This window comes from Pogoniulus pusillus, chromosome 19 (genome assembly GCF_015220805.1).
Source record: "Pogoniulus pusillus isolate bPogPus1 chromosome 19, bPogPus1.pri, whole genome shotgun sequence".
NCBI lineage: Eukaryota > Metazoa > Chordata > Aves > Piciformes > Lybiidae > Pogoniulus > Pogoniulus pusillus.
The window spans coordinates 9259271-9280184 of NC_087282.1; the positions used below are offsets into that span (position 1 = coordinate 9259271).

The following is a 20914-nucleotide window of genomic DNA, read 5'->3' on the forward strand; positions in this document are numbered from 1 at the left end:
AGCTGCCCTCTTGTAGCTCTTCTGCTTTAACCAACCATCAGAGCCTGCCAGCCACTTGCTGCTCTGCTAAAGCATAGCATTAACACTAAACCAATGCTAAAGGCAAGAGCGCCAACAACAGCCAGAAATGGAGTTCTGCTTTAACACACCTCTGGCCAAGACCTTCTCGAAGTCAGGCAGAGGACTGCAAGCTCCAGATGTACATAGGTGCAGCGACGGATTCCAGTGTTGCCTTATGCATGGGGAAGCAGAAACTGTGCCCAGTTTTGGGCTACCCATTTGAAGTAGGGAGGTAGCTTAAGAGGCTACAACAAAGGCCTACAAAGGTGACTAAAGGACTAGAATACCTCTCTAATGAAGGCAGGCTATGGGACCTGGGACTTTTTATCCTGGAGAGCAGAAGACTTGAGAGGGTAATCTCATAAATGCTTATAAATACTTAAAGGGTGGGTGTCAGAATGGCATGAGTCTTGGTGGAGGCAAGTCAAAAGCATAGTTCCCTTCAAGAGCAAAAGAAGTCAGACTGGGTTAGACACACTGCCAACATGCCAGTCTTTTTACAGTGGTGCCTAGTGGCTGGATGACAGTGGTAATGGGCACAAATTTGAACATAAGAAGTTCCATCCCAATGTGAGGAAGAACTTCTTTACATTGAGGGTGGTAGAGCACTGGAATAGGCTGTCTAGAAAGGTGGTGGAGTTTCCCTCTCTGGAGTCATTCAAAACCCACATGTGCACACTTCTGTGCAGCCTGCTCTGGCAAAGAAGTTGAGCTAGATGATCTCCAGAGGTCCTCTTCAACCCCTATCATCCTGTGATTCTGTGAAACTGGGAAGCAGAAAGCTCCATAGAGAGGGATGAATGACTTTGGCCTACTTTCTTACAGCTCCTCAAGGTAGGGGGTGGGACTGAGAGTTTTGACCTTTCCAAAAGTGAATCATAGAATGTTTCATTTAGGTTTTTTACAATAGGTAGTATTTTTCCAAGAGCAATTACTCATTTTGAACTTGCTCTTCATATTCAAGGCAAGTTAGGAGGGAAGAATTGGGTTTTAAATGTTCTAAGTAACCCACCATTAAATAGGAATGAGGTTATATAAAATCCCACTCTTTCTTTTCTCTGTGAAAACCTCTCTGTCTCCTTTTTTCACGTCCCACATCACCCCTTCCCTTTCAGTCTGCTCTTTGGCCAATATGGACCAGAGGCAGCCTCTGAACGTGCCCTGGACAAAGGCTGTCCTGCAGCCAGGAGCTTGCACATCCATCAGCACGTTCCAACACCAGTCTACTGTCTCAGCCACCACACAGCAGGTTTCTTCCTCTGGCTTCCAGTACAAAACCTAGGGAAGTCAAGGGTTTGCCCCAGCATATCTGGATGATGGGCCAATGGTCTCATCTCCTTCCACCCAGGTTTTTATCTAGATAACCTGCATGAGAGCTTACTGACAAAGTCTTGCTCCAAGGGCATCAGCTGCTCAAGAAGAGACATCATCTGTAGGATCATCTTCAAGGGACTTCTCGCCAGCTCTTTAGGATGAAACACAAACCATACTAGAGTCTACTGTGCTGCTGTGGGTTTTTAAATGGTTAACACCACCACTTGGACAGGAAAGAGAAATCCAGGGCTTTAAAGAGGTCTACTAAAGCTGAACGAGTTTATTCTTATACTATGCTCAATCCCCCCAGACCTCGCAGTAATATCCTACAGAGCAGAAGATGAGCCCAAAAACTGCAGCCACGTTGCAGGTTCCTTGTACATGGACATGCCTTGTCTAGTAACCCTCATGCTGCCATTCCAAGCTTCAGCAATAGCACATCTGGGGAACTTAAATCAAAGGGTTACCCGGAGTAAATAAACAAGCACTTGCACTTTGGAACTATTGACTGAGCTCCACCACCCGAACCATTTGTTAGTGAGAGGTTTAGGCAGTGGGAAGAAGATGGCAAATATCCACCTTATATTCTCCATTTGTCTTCTGGGAGCTTGCCTTGGCAAAGAAAATACAGGTGGGTTCACTCAAAGACTTGTAAGTCCTTCACTTTTGGGTGGCGGGTGGGAGTGGGTGGCTTAGTGCCACAGGTGAAGGAACAGGTGTCACTTAATGGTGGGACAGCTTCTGCATTCTCATGAGAGATGAGAGCTCAGAGGGATTGCTGAGTCTCATAGGTCCTCTCCTTAAAGCTCTGGTTCTTTTCTTGGGGAGGAAAAAAATCATTTTCATGCTGATTTTACTCAGAATATATCACAGGATTCATTTTAAGACTAAGCTTTCCCCAAATTTCTGCAGCTTTTAGAGCTTGCTTCAGCCATTTTAGAGCTTATGCTTCCACACACAGAGTGGGGAGAATATGCCTGGTGGAGCAACATCCTCACCTCTGCATGTGCCACCGCTTTGTCCTGGAGCACAATCGACTGCTCACAGCCATAAACCAGTCTTTGGATTTGCCACTGCAAGAACTGTTTCAAGCCAAACTCAGCGTGAGTTTAACAAAGACTGCAAGATGCAGCCAAATTCACAGACAGGATAGAGTAGTTGATGGATGTGGGCAATCACACATAGTAATGCAGGCTGCTGCTTGATTTATCTGTAGTACCAACAGTTCCAGTAGAGGCTGGTTCACATCCAGGGTGAGTAGTTGCTTGGTACAAGCCTGGGCTTCCTCCCTCCAGTAAAACATTGTGAGTAACAGTTTTTTAAAGGGCCTCTCTCTTAAATGTTTGCCTAGCAATGAACCTCAAATTGGTACCACCACCCAATCAGGTATACCTCCTAGAAAATACTATGCTCAGCTGGCAGGACAGGGCCTTTCTCACAGACCCTTGGCCAAGAGACACATCTCACTCTCAGGTACTGGTTCAGAACTCAATAAGCCATGTGTGAGTGTATTCTTGGCATGAGGATGGTTTCCAGCCAGGGTGAGTACCATACAGGCAACCCCATGGAACCTGCAACCTTTGGTTCAAATCAAGTTTTGCTTGTAAAGCAGCATGTGGGATCAGCAAGCAACTAGAGGGAACTGAGAGTGGTAAAGCTGCATTCATTAAAATGAGTTCTATCCATTAAATGGCTTAAGGCAGGTGTCTGGCACATCCCACTGGGAAGAGTGAAGGAGAGAGTCTAACAGCTGCCTTCCTTTGCACTGGGCAGTGTGGCTGCACCCACATCGGGTTCCCCAGGCACCAAGCCCATGGAGAGCCCCAAAAAATTACAAACCCAAGGAAGAGTGCCCCACTGCTCCCACCTGAGCCTTTTCTGCCCAGCCTGGGGACAGGCTGGAGGCTGCAGCCCATTCCACAGGGAGAAGGGGAAAGTCTCCTTCAGCAACACCTGCTTGGGAGTGTATGTTAATGTCTCACACATAAACCACGACCCTGCAGCTGGGAGAGAGCTGGCCACCTCATAAGGGCTGCAGAGTTTGAAACAAACTTGGTTTTCCCAGAGGTCAATATCTACTGCCAACCAACAAGACTGTCAAGAATTTAATGCACTCCTTTTTGTTTATAACCAAAACCCAGAGCACACGAGGAAGGTAGAGGTGGTAGCTTGCTGTATCATGATTAAGAGCACTGCAAAAACAATTAGCTCAGTCTCTTGTAGAGAGATCTTTAGGTGAAGGGGCTAGCAACATCATCAGTGGCATGTTATAAACCAGAGCAGCCCACCTGGGACTCATGAGATTTCAACAAAATGGATGCTCTGCAGGTCTGGAGAGGCTGGGATCCACTAGATCAGGAGAAGGAGGTAGTCATGGAAAGGAGCAAGTGGCTCATTCTTCCCCTGACTCTCCTCTCTGCTCGAGCTCATGCTCTCTTTCACCCAGCATAGAGCCCCCAGGTAAGAGCCTTTGTCAAGGGTGGCCACCAGCAGTTTCAAGAAGAGCTGCTAGACTGTGCCATCTGGTGACAGAAAGGGACATGGCTGCAAGCACTAAGGGAGGATGGAGGGAGGGGAGAGCCTGGAGAGGCAAAGCAGGAGGCTCCTCTGGGTGAACAAAGTCTTTTTGAGCAGCGGGAAGTGCGCCCACCAGACCTGCGGGATCCCAAAAGGCAGGGCAGGAGCAAATGCTGCTTTGCAGCTGCTACCAGGAGGCTGCTGCTGTTGAGCCTGTCGACGGGATGCGACCCTGCTGGAGGAAGGTTTATGGTAGCACCGTGATCAGTTTGCACATCTTTCAGTAAGCAGCCACTATGGGAAGCTCGGTTGCTACCACGGACATCCCGCCTAAACTGAGAGTCCCTGCAGTGCCAGAAGCTCTCTGCTGGTGGCTTCTGGCCAGTACCTTGTCTGGCGAGTTGAAGGTGGATTAACATCACCTCACTGACCTGGCCCAGAGGTTGAGGAGGGCTCATATCATCCCTCCTTGCCGGCAGGAAAGGGTGGGACCCAAGTGCATGGGCAAAGATGAGGAGCAAGGAGAGAAGCAAATGGCCTTTGGCTTCCAAGGGCTCCAGCTACTTGCAGAGGCAGATGGCCTTTCCCAGCCAGAACTGCAGGGACAGTTAAAGCAGGACAATGTCTGCATCTAAACAACACCTCAGCAAGCAGCAGCATGAAAAAGCCTCTCGTTTTTGTCAAACAAGGTGCATGTATGGTGGGAGACACACTGGCTGCCATAAGTACCAAACTCAGACACTCCTGATCACCCTCTCCCCATCAGTCGTTTCTATCAACTGCTTTGACCCTTAGTTCCCCTGATTTGATCCTCTGGATTACACTGAAGTTAGACATCAAAGAAACCTCAAGTAGATAACATCTCAAGGCATGAAGGCATGAAAACAGTTTGCCTTCTGCAAGAACAGAGCCCTAGCAGCCCAGCCCAGCCGCACCACACGATGGTGGGTGCTCCCCTTTAGCCCCTGTTCCTTTCTGAATTGCAGTCTTCATAGAGAACAAAGAGGCAAGCTCGGTTCTGCAGAGGCAAAGGCGAGCCAATTCAAACAGACTGGAGGAGGTTATTCCTGGGAACCTCGAGAGAGAATGCATAGAAGAAAAATGCAGCTTTGAGGAAGCCCGAGAAGTGTTTGAAAACACGGAGAAAACAGTGAGTATCACTGCTCACCACGGGAACGCCTGGGTCCCCTAGCACACACCTCCGCCAGCCTCCTGGGGGAGGAGTGGACAGCAAAGGGAACATCTGCAGGGCTAAGTGCAGCATCTGTCGTGGTTTATCCTCATTTGTGATCCATCGGTTGGGCTGGGGAACTGCTTTAAAGGCTTGTTGGTCAGCACTGGGGTTATGGAGATGGTTGTTTTTCCTGCAAGTCTTTTGCTTTAGCTCTGGAGCTCTCCCTGTACTACTTCAGTCAGGCAGTGCCCAGGAATTAGAAATTGAAGGAAACTTTGTTTTGTTTGTTTTTCCCTTTACAGATGGAGTTTTGGAATACATATATTGGTAAGAGCTGCTTTCTTCATGTTCAAATGCATAATATTAATGTCTCAGTGCTCAAATAGCAGACATTTACTGAAGCAAATGTATTCTAACATTCAGAAACTGTGTCACGATAGAGTTAGTCACCCTACATCCTGCAGCTAACCAGCCTGGGACTGACTCATCTACAAACTGAAATCCCAAAAAATACCAACTCAATAATTACTTAACATTTTCTTTGTCCAAGCAGAGGTGGTTTTCTTTTAAACCAGGCTTTAAAACCTCACAGAACAAAACCAGTTCACACACAGCAGTGGATCCACTGAGCCTAGGTCACACTCTGGGCTTCTATTTTCAGTTGTGGTATGGAGTAAAACAGGACAGTAATAATGAACACCCCTTCAGCAAACAGCACAGGCTCTGTCACCAAGCAGAGATCTGCAGATGTGGCACAGCCTTGGGCAGGCACAGTGGGAATCCCTGGAAATGCCATGTTCAAGTGGAGCTTCAGTATGATCACAGCAAACAGCTGTTTGCCAGTCACACCAGTGGTGACTGAGGAGAGGCTGAGGGACCTGGGGCTGCTTAGTCTGGAGAAGAGAAGACTGAGAGGGGATTTAATCAATATTTATCAATATCTGAGGGCTGGCCAGGAGGGGGGGACAGGCTCTGCTCACTGCTCCCTGGGATAGGACAAGGAGCAACGGGTGTGAGTTGCAGTACAAAAGGTTCCAGCTCAACACAAGGGGGAACTTCTTTACTGTAAGGGTCCCAGAGCACTGGCACAGGCTGCCCAGAGAGGTTGTGGAGTCTCCTTCCCTGGAGACTTTCAAGGCCTGTCTGGATGTGTTCCTCTGTGACCTGTGCTAGATTGTGTGGTCCTGCTCTGGCAGGGGGCTTGGACTTGATGATCTCCTTGGGTCCCTTCCAACTCCTAATAGCCTGTGATCCCAAGCTTGTGTCTCCACCATTTTCTTCCCACCACCTATTTTCCCCCACCTTTCAGTCTCCATTCTCAGTGGCCCCTCATTCCCCTACCAAAAAAGATTTCAATGCCCACTAAAACATCTGAAGCTCATCTTAAGGACATTTCAATAAATTAACAGCTTTGTAGATGGGCAAAGTGCCCAGAATATCTCACTAAAAACCCTTAAATAATTCAGATTATTCAGTCCAGACTATACAATTTAACAAGTTACATTTGTGTCGTAGGACTATCCCCTGAAATACCAACTGATGAAACTTAATGAAGCTTTGCCTTTTTTTTCCTCCTCTCCCTGCCACCATGACCAATTAGCTCTTCAAAAAATAATGCATGCCATGTACTCCTCTATCATCCAAAGTGCCTGCTTTACCACTCAGTTTGCCACCTGCTCTTCCCAACACACACAGCCCAGGGGAGCTGACCCCACGCACAGCATCCAAGTGCTGCCAAGCCCAGATTGCCTTGACTAGGCAGCAACAACCACCACCATCCTCACCTGATGTGCAAACCCCAACACCCTGCCTTTGACCAAACAAATCCATTTGGTCAATACAATCTGCCTTCTGTATTCAAGTCCATTCCACACTGAGATGACACAAAGGTATCAAGATGTTTTCCTTCCCCCATGTCTTTACAGTACCATTTCAAAGCACACTGCCCTGGAATTTAGCATCACCAGCTTCCTCTTCCAAAGCTTAGATCACTAATTTTGCAGTCCTGGGTACTTTTATTAAAGCTTCATCTTCTCAGCTGTAGGCAACTGTGAAAATGAAAGCCCTGACATATAAAGAAAAATCTAGACCAGTTAGAAATAGCACAAAACTTAGTGCAATGACCAAGGTCCTCCATTCTAAAACACAGAGAAGTCTTCAAACCCAAGTGAACAGTGCTTAAACCTTCAGAAAACAAAGGCAGAAGCGTTAAAATCATTGAGATTAGCAAATCCTAACCACTCTGGATGAAGCAAACCTTCTAACTTTGCCAAGGTCCTGCCAGGATGTTGTATGAGGGAAACTGAAGAGGAGTTGTGCTGAAACAAGAAGAAATAACCCCCATGGGACAGGGAACAGAATTAGGACTCTGAATAAAACACTGCTGCCTACATTACCTCAGTGCTGAGGCTCTATGTTGTGCTCTTGGGTGCCAGGATCTGACTTATTTCCCATCACAAAAAAGGAAGGGGTGCAGTCTCTTGTTCATCTTTAACAGGAGCACAGAGCAAGGCTCCAGTGCTTAGTCAGCATTAACCATGGTGGACTCATGTTTGCTAACTCTTCTCTCTTCTTTCCAAGATGGAGACCAGTGTGACCCAAATCCATGCAAAAATGGAGCCGTTTGCAAGGATGGAGTAAGTTCCTATGTGTGCTGGTGCCCAGCTGGGTATGAAGGTAGAAACTGTGAGATAGGTAGGTACCAGGCGCTCATTTTGTGTGGCTCTTCTGCTCTAGTCAAAATCCCATTGGACCCTTCCCTACAGGGACACTGAGGTGGTGGAGCACACTCAGAAAAGGGCAATGAGGCTGGTGAGGAGTGTTGAACACAAGTCCTATGAGGAGCCACTGAAAAAGCTGGGGTTGATCAGCCTAGAGAAGAGGATCCTGAAGGGAGAATTCATAGTTCCCTACAAATGCCTGAAAGGAGGTTGTAGCCACGTGGGGGATGGCCTCTTCTCCAGCTAACAAGTGATAGAACAAGAGGAAATGGACTTCAGTTACACCAAGTGAGGTTTAGATTGGATGTTAAGAGAAATTTCTTCACAATTCTGGGACAGAATTGGGACAGACTGCCCAGGGACTCATTGTCCCTGGAGGTGTTTAAAAGACATTTGTGTGAAGTGCTCAGGGATGTGGTCTAACAGTTGTGTACAGACAGATGTTAGGTTATGGCTAGATTCAACGGTCTTAATGCCTTTTCCAGCAAGCAGATTCTGTGTTCTGATCCAGTGATTCAAAATAGCAAAGTGCTCACAGAGTTTCATCCAACTAGAAGGCTGTCTTGGACACATTTTGACTTGCAGTCAGGTGCTGCATGCATGTGCCAATTCAGCCTGTCACCAATGGGATTACAAAGGGACATGCTTGAGGATACAAGAGCGGATGTCTCTTTCCTCTCCTGTCCCTGGCAGAGCCTCAGCTCCAGCTCTGCTGAGTACCCTGCACAGGGTTCAGTGGAGAGCCAGGCTCAAGGTCTTTTGTTCAGCACACTGTGGCTGCCAGCACAAATGTTGACACAGAGACCTTCCTTTATCTCCCCAGCACAAGCCTTTCTGGGGCTGCTCATCAATCAGGGATGATGTGCTCATCACTGAAAACAACAGGTTTCCACCAACCCCAGTGAGACCCTACGATCTCACTCCTCCTCTCCATTTCTCACACCAGGCTGGGCAGCAGGTGCTGAGCAGGGCAAGATCATCACAACCTCCTCTCAGTAGCACTCTGCTAAACTCAGAATTCTAATTATCACCAGCAGCCTTGACTCTGAAGGAAAACAAAAGGCAAATATTTTCCTGATGGGTCGAGGAGTTGATGAAAAGCAAACAGCTGATCATTTAAGCAAGAGGGATATTCAGCTTTATATTTATAATCAGGGGCCGTGCGACTCGCATAATGTGCCAGACTCACTGCACTCATCAAAGATTCTCTTTCTAGTTGTGCTTCTGCTCTGGCAAGAGAGGAGCTTACGTTAAAAAGAGCATTTCAAAGCTGCATCAAATTCAAACAGTCTCATTGCAGATTTCTGGTGGAAGTGAGACAGGAACGAAAATAGGAGCTAGAAGTGAGGCGTGAGAAGAGCTCTGCAAAAATAGTAAATGATGGCACCAAAATGGCTACAGGAAGGGAGGTGTCCTATGAGGGCAGACTGGAAGAGTTGGGGCTGTGCAGGCTGCAGAAGAGGAGGCTCCCAAGTGACCTTCTTGTGGCCCTCCAGGATCTGAAGGGGGCCTACAAAAAAGCTTTTTAGGCTGTCACGGAGTGCCAGGACTGGAGAGAATGGAGCAAATCTGCAGATGGGTAGGTTCATCCTGGATGTGAGGAGGAAGTTGTAGAGCATGAGAGTGGTGAGAGCTGGAATGGGTTGCCCAAGGAGGTGGTTGAGGCCCCATCCCTGGAGGTGTTTAAGGCCAGGCTGTTACAGGGTAAGGTTCAAACTTGCACAGTGTCCCTGCCCATGGCAGGAGGGTTGGAACTGGCTGATCCTTGTGGTCCCTTCCAACCCTGACTGATTCTATGATTCTATAAGTAGGAATAGAGTTAATCTGCTGCAAAGTTATTTCAAAACTCACTCAGAATTAAAAGGGTGTCTGTGGATTAGTGGTTTCCCACCTCCAAGAGATGGTGCTCCCACCACAGAGGAACATGAGAAGACACATGCAAGAAACAGGGATCTCTCCATGCCTCAGGTTGGGACCCATGTCATCAAACAGCACACTGAAATGCATCTTCCGTGTCAGGTTGTGATGGTTTGTTGGCATATCAGGGAGAACACATGGATTTGCTCTAGGTTTTAAATTTGGAGCCCAAGAATAGTCTTGGGACAAAGGTTGAGGGTTGGTTCCCATCTGCCACACGGTGTTCTCCACTAGCATCTGCTCTGGATGGCCATAAGCAAGGCAGGGGAGAAAAGCAACACGACTGTGGGGAAACCACGTGGCTTTGTAACCAAATATTTGCAGGAGTCCTTCACGGTCAGGTTGCCAAATTTCAGACAGCATGCAGCTGTTGGAGGCAGGAGGCTGTGGCAGGGCTCAGCAGAACCTCCCACAGGGCCATTGCTCAACCTATGTTCTCAAATAGGTACCCAGTGCTCCGTCATTGCAAGCGGAGATGTGATTTGGAAGGAGGACTCATTCATTGAGAAGGAGCATCCCTTTTCCATAGCCTGGGACAACCAGAGAGGGTTTATAGGCTGAGTCTAAAGGCCCAAGGCCAAACAAATCTCTGACCAGTTGTATTTTACAGCATCACAGGTTGGAAAAGACCTCAAGGGTCATTTCGCCCAACCTTTCTTTGGCAAAAGCATGGCCTAGACAAGGTGGCCCAGCACCCTGTTCAGATGAATCTTCAATGCATCCAGTGCTGGGGAAATTTCACAGAATCACAGAATTAACCAGGCTGGAAAAGACCTCTAAGATCATTGAGTCCAACCTTTCACCTAACCCTTGTAATCAAACCACAGCACTAGGTGCCCCATACAGTCTCCTTTTAAACACCTCCAGGGATGGTGACTCCACCACCTCTCCAGGCAGCCCATTCCAATGGGCAATCACTCTTTCTGCAAAGAGCTTAAGAATCATAGAATTGACCAGGTTGGAAGAGACCTCCAAGAGCATCCAGTCCAACCTAGCACCCAGCCCTAGCCAATCAACCAGACCATGGCACTAAGTGCCCCAGCCAGGCTTGTCTTGAACACCACCAGGGACAGCATCTCCACCACCTCCCTGGGCAGCCCATTCCAATGCCAATCACTCTCTCTGACAACAACTTCCTCCTAATATCCAGTCTATACCTCCCCTGGCACAACTTGAGACTGTGTCCCCTTCTTCTGTTGGTGCTTGCCAGGCAGAAGAGACCAACCCCCACCTGGCTACAGCCTCCCTTCAAGTACTTGTAGACAGCAATGAAGTCTGCCCTGAGCCTCCTCTTCTTCAGGCTGCACACTCCCTGCTCCCTCAGCCTCTCCTCACAGGGCTGTGCTCCAGGCCCCTCACCACCTTTGTCGCCCTTCTCTGGACACATTCTAGCATCTCAACATCTCTTTGGCCCTGGCCAAAGAGCTTTCATAGTTTCCTTTCATGTCTTTCAGACTTCACTTGTGCTATTAAAAATGGAGGCTGCAAGCACTTCTGCAGGCATGACCCACCACAGAAAGTTGTGTGCTCCTGCGCTGATGGCTACAAACTTCATGAAGATGGAAAGTCCTGTGAACCTGCAGGTTAACTTCTAAGCATTTGCACTAGATCTGGGTGAAAGTTTCCAAGATCTTCTCACTTTAGATATACAAATCTCACAGAAATGCAACATGCTGTTGGAGGCCAGCCTTGTCTTCCTGCTTAGCAAATGTAAAGAGCCTTGACCCTGAACTTTACCATCAGGAGATGTGGGGTTAAGCTTAAAGGGTGTTTAAATTGCTTCCTTCTTGTAGACTTAGAGAGGTGGAGAAAGAGGGTACCTGTCCAAAAACGTGTGCACAATTGACATACTCATTTCAGATGGCTCCTCAGACAGGTGCCTCTCCCACTTGCAGCCATGTTTCTAGACATTCCTGCCTCCAGTACTGATCTGTATGTTCAGATACACATCAGTACACTCACTAGTGTCCAGCCAGCCAGAGCTCACTCCCATGTTGCTCCAGTAGGAGCTTCTGATCCTACATTGAAGATACCGTGAGATTTTTCAGAACAAAAGACTGTCTTACTGTAATTTCTCCTGATTATCTGTCTCTCAGATGGCCATCACCCAGTCTCTTATAATTACCCGAGTAGAATGGAAACACCAGAAGCTTTGTGGTCGTGGTGTTCTCCCAACAGCACCTATCTGCACACAAAGACCCTCAACAAGAAGTAGCCTCTGTGGTTTAACTGTGGTATTGAGTTGGGTGCAGGGGAAATGCATTACTGGAGGTTGCAACTTCACAGAAGGCTAAAAAAAAACCTGCCTCTTGTTATATTGCCCATATTCCCCTCGCTCCCAGTTAGAGCTACTGCTCTAACTTCACTGACGTATTCAAGCCCAACCCACCACAAGACAACAAGTTAACTGGGCATGAACATCTCAGAAGCATATCTGGTATAGGAAAGAGAAGACTGGGTAGAGAAATATTTTGTCATGTAAGGTTAATTTAACCTTTGATGCTGTCATATTTCTGCCATCTGAGAATGCCAGATTTGCACACCTAAGGTATCATGCAGGCACATGCCCTAGTGAGTTAGTTTCTGAGAGCTATGGAGAGCTACACACTTTGACCTCCTGAAAAAGCTCTCTCTGCAATCATTGTAGGAAGTACCTTAAGCTGGGAGCCCTTCTCTTAATGGAGATCATTAAGAGCTCAGGCCTGTGTTGCTCAACTTGGTGTATCACTTTCACTGGACCAGAAAGTTCTGCTGTTAGCAGTAAGATCATCTTTCTGGTTGGGTAATTGCCCTTCCTGCAAAAGCTCAGCTTTTGTTGGCTCTGACACCTTCATTTCCTAGCCTAACCTTGTGGGCAGCACTTGCCATCACTCAACACTTATTTAAGTCCTCTTCCTAAAGCAGGCTGTTTAAAAAAGGAAAAGTGAAATCTCAGTAGGCCACACTTATATCTGATTTTACACTACTGTTTGTTTGCACAGTGCTGTCAAAAGCTTTTCAGATGAAAGACAATGCCTGATGTTATTTACTGTTTTGGCTGCCACTATCAGCAGGAATTGGGCACACGCTGCGTAGGAGAGAAATGGGAAGAGCTTGTCTGAAACGAGGCTTCAGATGAGATCTTCATTAACAGAGAAAATCTACAACTCTGAAAAGAGTTTATTACTCCTTCCTCACCTTGGTGCCAAGCAGGACTATCTCTACAACTGGCAGATATTTCCTGCCCTCTCCCAGCAGGACTTTCATTGTACTGGAGTTACTGGCTGCAGAAATGTCAGCCCAGAGCCCGGCTGTGGTCCATGGCAAGCCTCCCAGCTATGCACCTCAGCATCCTGCTGAGGAGAGGCACAGCTGCACCCTCCCATCCAACATGTGCCCTCTTTCATCAGCTTCCCTCTTTAGAAAACTGTTCAGGTGGCATTTCTAGGGCCCAGAAACCACTGCTGCTTTTGCTACTCTTATGAATCACCTGCGCTGCACCTCAAAGGCACAGGCGTGTTTCCACAGAGGACATGCAGTCAGCCCACAGCCTTGTGTTTCCCATGTCCATCCCAAAACAGGCAGCATTTGCCTCCCTCCCCGCTCCTCCTCTTGCTGTAGCCCTCAGTGTGATGCACAGGTAGTCATAACTGTGATTGTCTCCCCTCCCAGTGCCATACCCCTGCGGGAAAGTCACGGCTCCTGAGGCAAAGAGCAAGCTAACCCGAGCCATAAACACCTTCGACCACTGGAACGTCACCTTTGATGACCAGGATGATGATCAGGAAGAGGTGCTGGACAACATCACAGAAACCAGCACCCCTGCCACCACAAAAATCACACCTATCATCAAGACGGGCACCCGGGTCGTGGGTGGCACAGACAGCATGAGAGGCGAGGTGCCTTGGCAGGTACTGGCTGCTTCTGCAGGTCTCCTCTAGCTCTGCCTATTCATTCCCTTCTGAAAACAGGACCACCTTACTTCTACATGCCCCAAAGCCCATCTCTGAGGTTAGTTTCACAACAGATCCCAAACCTAACAGGAACACAGCTTCTTTCTGTGCAGTTTTCTGCCACAGCAACCAAACTTGCCTTTGCTAGGAGTCTGTACTGGCAAAAGAAAGCTACCAGTCAGAGTCACAGCAGCTTTATCTGGTGGAGCACAAAGGATCTAGTTTTGAGCTACAACAACAGATTCCTCAATAGTCCTTGAGTAGTCAAGATGAAACTGAAGCTTGAGGAAGGGGAGCTTTGCAAAGCAAGGAACAGTCCAGCTCAGTTTGGGCTCCATCATTTTCAACAGATCCATGACAATTCATACCAACAAAGGATCTGTCCTTGTATGACACTTAACCAAATCCAGTTGCTCTTTCTTTATCCAACTTGCAACATCTCAGTCATCTCCACCTCACCAAAACCAACAACACAGGTGGAGTGGGCTACAAAAAAAACCCTCCTCCAACCCACTACTTTGCAAATACCTTTAAATTGTTGTTCAAAGGAAAGTTAGCTCCTTGCTTGGAGCTTTTTCAAAGTCATCTACTGCCCTCAGGCTTGAGTGAGCCCAGAAATATCAGCGACCAAGAACAAAGAATAATAAATTCAGATGAGGTTTCAGGAATGGCAAACCTTTTTCTGTTGCAAGCACTGGAACAGACCAGCACTGGTGTTCTCAGTGGCAAGTTGTCCACACAGGGATGAAGGTGTCCATTCAGACAGATCTGCTGATCCCTCCATGTCTGCAGAGGGAGTGAAGCAGGAGCAGGGTGTATGAAGATAGGTCAGAAGCAGGCATCTGCCCTCCATTTCATGGTTTAAAAGCCCAGTAAGACAATGAGGATGTACATGGCCACCAGAGGCAGGTGGTTTGCTGGTATTGTGTCTGACAGGAAGAAGCTATTCCACTGCCCTACCCACGCCAAGTGTTCTGGTACAGCCTTTGGGTGTACAAATCAGAGGCAAGGATGGCAACCATCACGCACTCACAGAGAGCCAAGAGGAAAATTGAGGAGCCAAATCTGAGAAATCAGCAGCCATAAAGTATATCCACATACTACAAGTGCACCAAGTTAGCTCTGCTCATGGAGACCTTCACCTCACCAGGCACCCTCTCCAGGAAGGTAGATGAAACCCCATCCTTGGAGGTGTTTCAGAAACACAGAGATGTGGTGCTGAGTGCCATGGTTTAGCACTTAGAGAATGGTTAGACTTGATCTTAAAGGTAGTTTCTGATGGAAACAATGCTATGATTCTATCACCTCTGCCAGCACTGAGTCTGTACAATGTAGTCACAGCCTGTCCTACAGCCAAGCAAACCTCCTTTATCCTGCTCTTTTTTCTCCACCAATTTACAGAGGCCCACAGGTGTGACTCCCTTCTGTTCCCACAGGTTCATCTGGTGAATAGCCACGGGGTGGGCTTCTGTGGTGCATCCATCGTCAATGAGAAATGGTTAGTGACAGCAGCCCACTGTCTGGAGACAGGTGGTGACATCACTGCCGTGGCAGGTGAGCACCTGGGGTGGCATCAGGACAGAGCAGGTGAGGGACATAGGACGGGGCTCACACTGGCCAGGCGCAAGGTATTGCACAAAACCCGGGGACCCACATCACCATGACGGGCAATAACATGGCACAGGTTGGTTCGGGGCAGTTAAGATCCCAGACAGCAGCATTTTGGCAGCCAACTCTGTCCAGGTACCACCACCCCCAGCAGAAGCAGCAAGCTGGGTCTGGCCTCGGTCTCAAAGCCATATTGCATATTGGTCCCAAAGCCATATTTGCCACAGGCAAGCTCACCTGGGCCAGGACAGATCCAAAGCCATTTAAAAGCCCATTGGGCTTCAATTAAGATGATGCTTCATGAGCTAGTGTGATGTATTTGGCCAGTAGAGCTAGAAATAGGACCTCCCTAGGGATTTCTGATCTTCTTGGGGCTCACAATAAGTTTTCACACAACGCTCAGACAACAGATATTTGCAGGCAACCTGAGTACCTCCTTGCAAGGAAAAGATTACTACCATTGCTTCAAGCTTCTTTAGAAGCAAACAGACTTCATGGATTGGAGGCCTTGAGTGACCTTTCCAGTGGGAGGTGTCCCTGCCTATGGCAGGGGTTTGGAATTAGACAATTTCTGAGGTACCCTTCCAACCTAAACCATTCTATGATTTCAAGTAGAGGAACCTGGCTGGCACATGGGGACATGTGCTTTCACAGAAGGGTCTCCAAGGAGCTGGGCAGCAACAATGTGGCCAAACTGCCCAGCAAGTGATGCCTCCACTTTACAAAACAAACACAACTCTGCTTGACAAATGGCTCTTGCCCCTGGCTCTTGGTACCTGTCTGCTAGGCAGCCTGCTGGTAACTGAGCATGGGGCTTTGGCAAGCACTGGAGGGCCACGTTTCACAGCTGAGGCAGAATCAGCTTCCCCAGATTATTTGTTTCTCCATTTTATGATTATCTGGTGTAGAGGGTCACACTGAGAGGTGGAGGAGGGGGACGCTAACATGGCCAATAACTGCTACAAGCAATGCTGAGAGGAGACATGGATGAATGACACTCTGTGTAAACACTATGAAATTTACTACACTACAAAATTCTACCTGAACATTAAAGAGTTGAGTTTATATCCTCAGAAACAAGCTCAACAAGAGGGCTCCAGCTGCATCTTCATTCTCCACGTAAACATGGATGAGCTCTTGGGGTAAGCCTGCTCAGACCATGGAAAATGAGTGCCACAGGACTGGGCACCACCTGTCTGGTGCTGGCAGGATGAGCCTCACAGCTTGCACACAGCTTTTTTCCTATCTACTTTCAGGCACTTTTACTGGAAAGCCCAGAGCAAAGCCCAGCCTTACCCCTGCTAACCTGACAAAGTACAAAACACTCAGGGCACAAACAGCTCCCCTCCAGAAAAGCACATTTCCACCTGGACAGAGGTTTTGTGTTTGCTGCATCTACATGCAAACCGCCTCTCCTTTTTCCTCTCCTACATGTCCCTCGCCCCCTCCACTTAGAATCCATTGCCAGCCAAGTCCCCTCGCGCTCCCTTCACACTACTCTGCAGCACTGCTGGATTTCCAGGCAGGATTTGGGAGAGGCAGAAAGTCAAGGAAGCAAAACACGATTTTGCAGGGCTTCAGGGACTATGGAATTTGTGCCTGCGCCACGTACACTGCATGGGCAACATCTGACTCCCTCACGTCCATTCATGCTAGACGTTCAGCTTCGTATCCTGAGAGGCCCAAGAATCAATAGCAGGGGTAGAAGCAGCATTCCCCTCCCTTTCTTTTCCTCTCCACTTTCATCTCGGAAGCGTATTTTCAGGTCCCCAGCAATAGTAAGCCCCCACAGCACAAGAAAAGCCTTCTGTAAACCTCCCCCACATCTGTCTTGTGTTTATACTGTGGAAAGACAGCCTGGGAGAACGCTAACATTCACACTGCTGCAAACCCTCCCCCCCACACGCTCAGAGAGCACAGCAGCAGCAGCAGCAGCGTTAGCACGAACATAGAAAGCTGCCTCACCTCTCTTGTGCTGGGCTCCGCGCTGCTCGTCGCCGGCAGATGCAGCAGACACAGGACACTGCTGGGGCCAGGAGTGCTGCAGATACTGTTTAGAGGAGACGGTGCACTCTGGAGATCACAGCAAAGCCGGCAGAAGCACTGCAGGAGGGGTTAAATGCACCCTGCGCCTCTTGGGTCGCAAGAAGGCAAGCGGGAAAAGTCATCCTGCTCAGGAGCCTTCAGCTCAGCCAGTTCAGAGGCAGGAGAGAGGAGGTGGCTGCAGGCAGACCCAGCCACTACCCACTTGCTGACCCGAGCCCACGGAGGGTTTTCTCTTTTCTCTACCTGTTACACGAGCCAGGAGGAGGAAGTAACGGAACTTAATCACCAGAGCCTGCACCTGCCCGCAGCGATTGCCAGCAGCTGAGCCTGCTGGGGGTGGAGGGCCCCAGGGGCACCTGTGAGCATCAGGGAGGGGCTGGCCGGGGGTGGAGGTTGGTGCGTGCTGTTTTGCAGCCTCCTGCCCTCCCTTCTGCTGTGTGGTTTTAGGAGGGGAAAGCTCAGGCTCCTTTTCATTAACAGATGACTTATTCTGAACAAAGATTTTTCATTCCAGCGGCTTTCCCTTCTTTGCTGTACGGGCAGCATCCCCTTCCCGCTCGTTGAGGGTGCTAAATCCCCCAAGCTAGCTGCAGTCACAGAGGCACACAATGGTGGACGTTGAGGTGAAGCCCTGGGGACGTCTAGTCCAGCCTTCCCCTGCTAAAGCAGGTCCTCCTTGAGCAGGTTGCCCAGGATCACACTTGGGCATGTTTGGAGTCTCTGCAGAGACAGAGACTGCACAGCCTTTCTGGGCAGCCTGCGCCAGGGCCCTGGCACCCTCACAGAGAAGCAGTTTTGCTTCACGTTCAGATGGAACTTCTGTGTTCCAGCTTGTGCCCACTGCACCTCCTCCCCCCTCTGGGCACCACTGAAATCATAGAATCAGTCAGGGTTGGAAGGGACCACAAGGATCATCTAGTTCCAACCCCCTACCACAGGCAGGGACACCCTACCCTAGATCAGGCTGCTCACAGCCTCATCCGGCCTGGCCTTAAACACCTCTGGGGGTGAGGCCTGCCCACAGCCTCATCCGGCCTGGCCTTAAACACCTCCAGGGACAAGGCCTCAACCACCTCCCTGGGCAACCCATTCCAGCCTCTCACCACTCTCATGCTGAACAGCTTCCTCCTCACATCCAGTCTGACTCTCCCCACCTCCAGCTTTGCTCCATTCCCCCCAGTCCTGTCACTCCCTGAGAGCCTTAAAAGTCCCTCCCCAGCTTTCCTGTAGCCCCCTTCAGATCCTGGAAGGCCACAAGAAGGTCACCTGGGAGCCTCCTCTGCTCCAGCCTGCACAGCCCCAACTCTTTCAGCCTGTGCTCACAGCAGAGCTGCTGCAGCCCTCTGACCGTCCCAGTGGCCCGTGGCTACTAAGCTAGGCAGAAGCATGTGGCCCTTTGCCGTTTGGCCAGGTCGCAGGTGCTCAGTGTCACACTCAGGGCTGCAGTTTCTGTAGGCTGCAGGGGCAGAGGAGGTGCTGCTGTGGGGGAAACCTCCACTGCCCTTTGACAAGGAGCAAACAGCCTTTCTAGCCGCCAGGCCTGGAGCAGCTCAGTGGCTGGGGGGTGCCAGGTGTCATCCCTGCACAGCCCCCTGGCTGGGGTGGTGTTACAGTGGGGTGACCCCAGCGGGGCTCTGGCCACGGAGCTCAAAGCCACGCTTGTCTCTGCAGGCGAGTACAACACTAACGAGGAAGACAACACGGAGCAGCGGCGGAAGGTGGTGAAAATCCTTCCCCACCCCACCTACAACGCCACCGTCAACAAGCACCACAACGACATCGCCCTGCTGGAGCTGGACCAGCCGCTCCGCTTCAACAGCTACGTGACCCCCATCTGCCTCGGCAACCGGGAGTTCACCAACGCCCTGCTGAAGCACGGCCTGGGGACGGTGAGCGGCTGGGGCAGCACGCTCTTCCGCGGCCGGCCCGCCACCATCCTCCAGATCCTCAAGGTGCCCTACGTTGACCGGCCCACCTGCCTCAAGAGCACCTCCACCACCATCCTGCAGAACATGTTCTGCGCAGGCTTCTCGGCGGGCGGCAGTGACACCTGTGGGGGGGACAGCGGAGGTCCCTACACCGTGGAGATTGAGGGCACCTGGTTTCTCACGGGCATCACCAGCTGGGGCGAGGAATGTGCCAAGCCGGGTAAATACGGCATCTACACCAGGGTCTCCAAGTACCTGAAGTGGATAAAGGAAAAGACCAGGCTTACCTAAGCCACGGGTGGTTGCACCCTGCTGGGGGATGGACTGAATAGTTCAAGAGATGCCACTGCAAGCCACTCACTCTCCAGAAATGGCTGCAGTTTAATAAACATTTATAACTGAACTGATTTCTGCTTGTGGAAGGCAAAAGTTGAGAGAAGGCAGGGGAAATGTGGCAATAAGGAAATAAAAAGCCCTGACAATTACCCATGGCTACATTCCTGTAAGCACCAGCACTGCTAAGATGGTCTCAGCTCCCAAATTCTGAATGCAGAGGCTACAGTGGATGAGATGGGGCACGGTTCACACATGTCCCAGGGCCAGAATGCTAAGGGCACTGCCCACAGCAGCTGCACCACACTGTGGGCTGGGGGAACCCAGCAGGCACTGAATGCTTTGGGAATTGGTATCCAGCATCATCTGTGTAGCAGCAGCCCATGAGGGATGTGAGCAGGCAAAGCACTGCACTCTCAAGCTAAATGTTTTCATGTTAGGCTGAGCTGGATCATGGCTCATTGATCCCCTTCTGAGGCTGGGAGACCTGCTCACTATCTACCTGAAAGGAGGTTGGAGTGAGGTGGGAGTTGGTCTCTTCTCACTGGTAACAAGTGGCAGAACAAGCGAAAATGGCCTCAAGCTGCACCAGAGAGGTTTAGGTTGGGTATTAGGAAAAATGTCTTTACTGCATGAACAGCCAAGGATTGGAATAGGTTGCCCAGGGAGGTGGTGGAGCCACCATCCCTGGAGGTGTTCAAATGGCACGTAGACATGGCACATCAGGTATGGTTTAATGGGCATGATGATGCCCATTGATGGTTGGACTTGATGATCTAAGGTCTTTTCCAAATTTAATGATTCTATAGACAGCAAGAATTGCTTCTCCTGCTTCAGGACAGTGTAAATTCGAGTGTAAATTTTGCTGCATAAATGTCCTAAGATCTGTACAAACCTCATTTAAAAGTAGTATGCTTTCTCTGGAGCCTTGTTAGGATTATCAAGGCAGATGTTTAGTGCTCATTACCTGTCTTGGTGTCCATATTCATCATGTTAGAGACTGCAGGCATGGGGGCTGGTGATGGTGATGGAGACAGAGCACCACTCTCCTCAGACAAGCTTGCAGGATATCCCCTGAGCACAGATAGTGTCTGGCCTGAGCTGGTGGCAGAAACCATCGTAGAAGGTGCATGCCCCAGGCACTGCTGGCATTGAGGTACAGGGAAAGGGCAGGTGACATCCCTAGCAAAGCTACACTGGGTAGAGGTCTTTTCTAGACTGCCGCCAGAGAAATTTCCATTCCCAACTCAAAGGGAAGGGAACAGTTGCAGAGGAAGGGCTGATCCCAGTGCTGTTTGCTCTTGCATGGCCATCCAGGAAAATCTCCAGGGAAAATCCCAGGGAAGCAGCATGCCCTTTGGGAGC

At 49.5% G+C, this 20914-nt stretch overlaps 2 protein-coding genes across 4 annotated transcripts in view; one reads left to right on the forward strand and one right to left on the reverse strand.

Annotated features, from left to right (window-relative positions):
• Positions 1 to 17485, reverse strand: part of FGF13 (fibroblast growth factor 13) — a 424907-nt gene extending 407422 nt beyond the window's left edge. For all 3 annotated transcript variants that reach the window (XM_064159173.1, XM_064159170.1, XM_064159169.1), the window contains exon 1: positions 17208 to 17485. The gene's annotated coding sequence lies outside the window, so the exon portion shown is untranslated. The remainder of the gene's footprint in view (positions 1 to 17207) is intronic.
• Positions 1939 to 19734, forward strand: F9 (coagulation factor IX). The gene is made up of 8 exons (XM_064159163.1): positions 1939 to 2005; positions 4878 to 5041; positions 5368 to 5392; positions 7646 to 7759; positions 11157 to 11285; positions 13354 to 13592; positions 15071 to 15188; positions 18960 to 19734. Exons 1-8 carry the CDS (start codon positions 1939 to 1941, stop codon positions 19505 to 19507), a joined length of 1404 nt encoding a protein of 467 aa, XP_064015233.1. The 3' UTR covers positions 19508 to 19734.
• The last annotated feature ends 1180 nt before the right edge of the window (positions 19735 to 20914 follow it).

Bases quoted from the DNA above. Each gene is read 5' to 3' on its own strand.
- F9 (XM_064159163.1), top strand. From the start codon at position 1,939: ATGGCAAATATCCACCTTATATTCTCCATTTGTCTTCTGGGAGCTTGC. The intron at 7,760-11,156 runs GTAGGTACCAGG...CATGTCTTTCAG, and splicing joins AGGTAGAAACTGTGAGATAG to ACTTCACTTGTGCTATTAAA. The intron at 15,189-18,959 runs GTGAGCACCTGG...TTGTCTCTGCAG, and splicing joins TGACATCACTGCCGTGGCAG to GCGAGTACAACACTAACGAG.